General features: G+C 34.9%; 1 protein-coding gene across 1 annotated transcript in view; it reads right to left on the bottom strand.

The window, feature by feature from the left end:
* The window catches only part of LOC106474956 (carcinine transporter-like), a 30,247-nt gene that overhangs the window by 9,644 nt on the left and 13,502 nt on the right, over positions 1 to 7,101 (bottom strand). Inside the window, exons 6-7 of the mRNA XM_013935656.2 lie at positions 6,247 to 6,373; positions 3,987 to 4,096 (exon numbers count right to left, since the gene is read on the bottom strand). Coding sequence (XP_013791110.1) covers positions 3,987 to 4,096; positions 6,247 to 6,373 — 237 coding nt within the window. The remainder of the gene's footprint in view (positions 1 to 3,986; positions 4,097 to 6,246; positions 6,374 to 7,101) is intronic.

Raw genomic sequence — 7,101 nt, 5'->3', positions numbered from 1 at the left:
TAACTTACTAGGTGTGTGTGTGTGTGTGTGTGTGTGTGTGTGTGTGTGTGTGTGTGTGTGTGTGTGTGTTTATATATAAACTGACATGCCACTTGTTTTAAAATAATATATTCAAAACAAGTTAGATGTATGTACAAAAATTCTTTACACTATGGAAATCACAGTTGTATCTTAAACATTATAAAGTTCTCTTCTTCTTGTCAAAAGTCCACTTAGGGTAATTCAGTTGCTTTAGAATCCAACTGACAAGCTGAACTATTTTTCTCTACTTTTATCACAATAGTATCAGTGAATAATTCATTTATGCTGCCTTGAGTTACCACAGTTGTATCCACATAGGTGGGTTAAATTAGTTTAGAACACCCTTTGACAAGACAAATTATTCTCTTTATATCTTTCAAACTGTTAATCTCACTTTAAAATATCAACCATTAAGGTTATTTACTCCCATGATGGCTAACTTCAAGTTTTCTAACTTTTCTCTGACTGAACTTCTCTTTCTCTTGACTTTACTTTTACCTGCTCCCACTCGTTTGGTCACCGTTATTTATCACTGAGTCCTCTAGAATTTTCTATAGCCTCAACACCAATGAATTGCAAACACAACGTATGACTCTTACAGAGTTACATAACCAAACTTGTCATAACTATCACATTTAAACTAATTAACTTTTACCTCTCTTATTATGAAAAAACTAAACAATCATGAAATATAAACTTACAAAATAATAAATAAATTAATAATACCTACACTAAACAGTCTTGTATGTCCAACAATAAGCCCCTCTTCAATAAAAATATTTACAATATTTTTCACACAATATACAAAGACTGTTCTTAGTTCAGATAATAAGTCTTCTCATATTGTCTACACCAACATTTACAGTTCCTTTGTCTGTCTCTCTTAGCTTGGGTCCCCCAATAAGGCTTCTCCTTGACAGGATCCCTTGTCTTCATGTCGATCTTGTGTTGGCTGGGGTCTGTCTTTCCTGACCTATTTGCATATTGGCACTGCAGACCTTGTTCCTCTTTCTTCTTCTTGCCAGTCAGTTCTCCACTTATGTTGACATCCTTATATGTCTCATCTCCACTTACTGGTCTTAAACGTAGTAGGACTTTATCTTCTATAACAAAGTCATTGTCTTCAGGTTCTACTTCTATGACAGCCACACCTGCCATGTCCATCTGTACATCAATAGCTGCACCCATAAGGTCTTCTTCCCTCTTGAAGTACCTCTTCAACAGATTGGCATGGTAGACCATGATTGTTCCATCAACTTTCACTTTATGGTACCTTCTGTTGATCACTTCCTGTACAGTGAAAGGTCCTTTCCACTGCCAGGTGAATTTACTGTTGTCTGTAGGTAGCAGAACTAAAACCTTCTGTTCAACCTTGAAATACTGACCCTTGGCCTTCTTGTTTAAAAATTGTTTCTGACTGTCTTTGGGTTTGGTCTCCCCAGTAAAACTGCTTTGATAAGTCTGGTTCAATACTCCTTTCCAGTCCTCTGTTTCATAAGTCTCTTTCCTCTTTGTCTTGTGCTTGACTTTCTCTTGGGCAGTGTCCCAAAGTTTCTGCAGAGAAAAGTCTTTCTTCTGCACTTCCTTCAGCTCCCATGAATCTACATTCAGGTGTCACTAATTAAGACTTTAAGAGACTTGATATCTTGCTTGCTCCTTTTTCTTTGAGCTCTTCTGATGACTACAGTTGGCTTCAGCAGTCTTCATTTTTTATCTAGTTCCTCCAAATTCTTTCTACCAGGTATGTTTCGTATCACGAAGTTGTATATTGGTTCCTTGATACACATGGCTTCGAGGTCTCCTACACAATATAGAGTATCCACCTTTATTTTTGTTATGGGAAACTTTCTCACTGTTCCATCAATTAGTACACACAGGCATATCTTGCATGTCATCTGATCATCAGATACTAGACTGGTTCTCCCTGCTGCACTACTGCACCCAGTGTGTCGTAGAACCTTCACTTTCTTGTCCCCGACATAACCTTCACATATTGGCATGTTATGATCTGTTGGCACCTCTTGATATTTTTAACATGCTTTAATCACTACTGGTACTATTGCTCCATTAGCGAACTTGAGCAGACCATTAGCTGTGCACTGATTAATCATGGAAATGGCACTTCCTTCTTGTGGTGAATCTGACGTGTTATCTTGATTCTGTTTTTTCTGGCAGCAGCATCCAGTCACTCTTTTCATGTTTCTTACTAGCACTATGTTTGTAAATAGCTATGACTGCCTTATGTTGAGATTTCTGCTGTTGCTTGCTGGTTATGGACTTGCACTCATTTGCAATGTGTTCCATTTTATAAAAAACATAGCATCTCTTCTCTTTTCTGTCTATTAACCTTGTCCCACCTTTGGTATCCTTTTGTTTCTTATCAGTCATCACTGGTTTCGAATTTAACTGGATATATTTGGACTTGCCAGTTTTACATACATACTCTCTCCATGAACTTCCATATACCATTCTACCAGCTTTATCATCTCGTCTATGTCTTTTGGCACTTTCTCCTTCAGGAACAGTGACATCTCAGTTGAACTCGTGATCATGAACTGTTCACGTACTAATAGGTCTGCCAGTCCCTCAAAACTAATGTCACATTTGGCCATGTCAGTCCATTTGGTGAAGTATTGCTGTAGATGTGCCACAAGCTGAAATACAGTTTTTCAAGTGTCAGGTTTGACTTCTCTGAGCTTCCAGCAAAAATCTTCTTTGGTAAGTTCACATCATTTCAGGAAAGCCACTTTTAATTTTTCATAGTCCGTGGCATCTTCTGACACCAGGCCTACATACACTCTTTTCTCCCTAGTACTTGTTGTTGTTTAACAAACTCTCTTGGTTCGTCATCTTTTAACCTGTGACGCTCTCCCCTTTCTATCCATTTATCAAAATTTGACATGGTTTTATAGCGTGATTGTAATCTCCACACTATTTGCATTACAACTCCATTTGTGCATATATAGGCCTACTTATTCTCTAACTTGTATATTACATGTGTGTGCGTGCACATGTGGGTGTTAAGGATTCTTCTACAGTAGGTGTCTATGACTTGTTGGCAATAAATTTAAACAATAAATGAACAGCACAAACTCCACTTGTTTTAAAATAATATATTCAAAACAAGATAAATGTATGTAAAAACTTATTTACACTATGGAGATCACAGTTTTATCTTAAACACTATACATTTTTCTTCTTCTTGAAATATAATCAAGTAACACCAACTGTTAACACAACTCCCAAACCTTTTGTAGACACAGATCATTCCTGCACTGAGGTAATATCAAGAATTAAAGTTCTTACACCACATCTGGATACTACCAATAAACTTTCAAAATACAATAAAACAATTATGAAATTGCAACTCTCATAGCTTTAATATTTTTCCTCCAACAGAAAATAAAAAAAATTTACCATTCACTTTAAGCACCAAACAGAATGTTAAATATGCGTAAACATATAATAAATGTTCTTGAAGGGTTCACCTGCTGTTACAGTGAACACAGAGACTGGCAGGCAGTCCAAGTGGTATGTGCAGTAACACAAACACACAATAAATCAGGTAAGTGCATGAAATATTAATGTGATCAGAAGATAACAAGTATACATTATGACACTTATAAAACCAATTGTGAATGAATGTGTAACACTTATTATGTTACATTAAGAAAAACAAGAACATGACAAATGTTTACATGACCATTATAACATGTATGCACGTATTCCTTTTCAAGTTATTGTTTAAAAATGATTTCCAATGTCTCCTGAAATTAATTACAAAAGATAATTTGTGTTAATTTCTGTAATGTTAAATATTATTCTGTGAGGGTTAACACTCCCTGACAAATAAGTTTAATCTGGTCTACCAACCCACACAAGCAAGTTCCAAAATGAAGGTTGGACTCTGGGGGAAAAAAATTGTAAAAATTTATTTTATTTACAAAAGAACTTGCAACACTTACCAGACTACTGCCATGATAAGCGAGTGTCTTCGTAAATGTGGAGTTCGAAACAAGTCTAAAGCTGTAAGATGGGCTTCATTCATATCAGCACCACCACCATCCTTTTCTGCCTGTAAAATGTGAAAAACAAGAAAAAACTAATGATAAACAACAACAATTAAATTATAATCCATATTATGAGAGCTGTTAACTAAAAAAAGTCATTACAACATTCTACGAAAATTTATTTGAAAAAAGATATCAATAACACCTACAGCACACTTCTTAGGATGCACTTTAATGGTCTTCTCTTGATAGTCTAATACTGAAGAATTAAGAAATCATATTTGATAAAATGTAAACATCTGGGTGCAACTGATCATTTCTCTATTAGGTTTAATGTTTTGCCACATATGGAGATCAGAAATAATGATGTTTTGATTACAATTTTCAAAAAAGCAAATTTTGAAAAGATGTGACAAAAATTATCTGTTGAGAATGGGGCAGCCGAGTTATATGGAGACTTTGTTTGGTTTTTAAATTTCACACAAAGCTACAGGAGGGCTATCTGCACTAGCCATCCCTAATTCAGCAGTGAAAGACTAGAGGGAAGACAGCTAGTCATCACCACCCACCACCAACTCTTGGGCTACTTTTTTAACAACAAATAGTGGGATTGACCGTTACATTATAAAACCCCCATGGCTGAAAGGGCGAGCATGTTTGATATGATGGGGGATTTGAACATGTCGCCTACAGATAACGAGTTCAGCGCCCTAACCACCAGGCCATGCCAGACCTATTTGGAGACACTGATCAAATGTGGAAAATTTTTAAATATTTAACATAAACATATTCCTTATAGAAAAAAAGGGTGGCTGTAAATAAAAAAAAACAGGTTGGCTCACAAAAGTTACAAGAGATAAAATTAAAGAAAAGCATTACAAATTTAAGGAATTTAAATTGACTGGTATGACAGGAGATTTAGAAGATTACAGAAGATCAAGAAAGTTGGTCAAACACGAAATTAAGACATAAAAAAGATATATGAAAAAGGTTGGCTCAAAATGAAAAAATTAACAGTAAGGATTTATTTAAGTACATGAAGGGATGATAAAGGCTTGTATCTGATTGTTATGAGATTGCGGAGTTATTAACTTCTGTTTTTTCTTCAGTTTTTAGCAATGGAGATTTGAGCAACATTCCTCATCTTGAACAGTTGATAGATCACAAAAATGTCAGAAAATATGATTGCATTAATTCTGAACTTGTCTAGAAAAATTAGGAAGTTTAAAAATTGACATACAAGGGTTTTGAAGGAAGTTAATGGCACATGCGGAGTACATCAGGGCTCAGTCTTAGAACCTCTGCTCTTTTTGATTTACATAAATGGCACATGAGAAAGAATGGTCAATAAATTACTTAAATTTGCTGATTATATTCAAGTCTTAATGCATGTGGATTATGATTTAAGTTATAAGTATAATTTGGATGAGAATAATCTTAAGAGTGTCATGAAAGAAAGGAATCTTGGTGTAATCGTTGATCACTCTCTTATGTCATCCCAGAAGTGTACTGTTGCTAGTGGGAAGGCAAATAGGATTTTAGATTGTATCTACAGAAATACTGAATAAAAGTCAAAAGAGGTTATAATTTCATTGTATAGGTCACTAGTTAGACCACACTTGGAGTATTGATTTAAAAATGATTTCCAATGTTTCCTGTAATATGTTCAACACATAAAAAAAGTTGTGGCCAAATATGATTTTAATTACAAAAGACAATTTATGTTAATTTCTGTAACGTTAAATATTCTTCTGTGAGGGTTAAGACACAAAACAATCACTGACAAATAAAAATTTCATTTGAAAATGATAATTAAAAACACCTACGGTACACCCCTTAAGGTGCACTTTTATGATCTTCTCTTGATAGTCTAATACTGAATAATTGTGGTTGTTTGGAGTTAAGCCCTAAGCTACACAATGGGCTATCTGTGCTCTGCCCACCATGGGTATCAAAACCCGGTTTCTAGCATGCAAGTCCGCAGACATACCGCTGTGCCACTGGGGGGCTACTGAATAATTAATAAAATAAATTTGATAATGTAAACATTTTGAAACAAAATTCTTATTTATTCAAGATTTATATCTTAAATGTGTATTAAAAGACTATTTCAAGGAAAACAGAAACCATTTCAATAATTTCTTGCATTTAAAGAGTAAACTTACAACTTCTTTCTCATTAAAAGTTTAGATGTAAGTGAGGTTTGAGAACTTGCCTCTAAATCTGTTAAAATATCATCAGGAAACTGATTGCCATTCACTCTTGCAACAGTCTTTAACATAAGAAGAGCTTCCTTTTTCCTTCCCCGAGTCATTAACCAACTTGCAGATTCAGGGATCCACCTAAAAATTAAAATCTCAGTTCTATCTATTTTTTATATCAAGTATTACATATTCACATCTGCAATTCATTGTCTGTTATTGTGCAATTCAATTGATGTGAAATATATATATATATATATATATATATATATATACACACACACACACACACACATACACATATACATACAATTAAATGTAATATTACGTAGGAAGGGAAAAAAAAATTAAAAAAGAAACAGCGCAGCTACAAAACAAACATGTACAACCTGGGCACACACCATAAGGTGGGTAGTTATGCAATGTGCCCTGGTTTTTGAGGCCCTGGCAGAAGTAAGACCCAAGTTGTGTTGGGGGTACACCATCTACCCAGTTTAACCTCAGTTTCGCAGGCCTCACATTTTTAATAATAAAAATTAAAAAAAAGCAGATATGGCTGCTCTAGCCCACAACGTCCCACATCTTTACCACCTTTTGCCATCTGCAGCCAAATGTAGAAAGGTGGCTGCACAAAAAAAAGAAAAAAAGAAGTAATTGGAATACAAACATCAATGAGGGAGACAGTAAAACTGTCCTTCAAGTTGGCATTCCAGCCCCATAATGATGTTTAGACATAAATACCACAATGTTAAGGTATTACTATACAAGCCCAACCTAAATTGTTAGTATAGCTTCCATCCTCCACCCATCCATGCTACTGTCAAGATCATAAAATGTTCTATACAAATTACATAGTAGCAGGTCTTAAA

The sequence above is a fragment of the Limulus polyphemus genome, unplaced genomic scaffold (assembly GCF_000517525.1).
Source record: "Limulus polyphemus unplaced genomic scaffold, Limulus_polyphemus-2.1.2 Scaffold7904, whole genome shotgun sequence".
NCBI classification, from domain to species: domain Eukaryota; kingdom Metazoa; phylum Arthropoda; class Merostomata; order Xiphosura; family Limulidae; genus Limulus; species Limulus polyphemus.
Note: the sequence above shows the minus strand (reverse complement) of the source record. Positions and strands in the feature narration are given on the sequence as shown.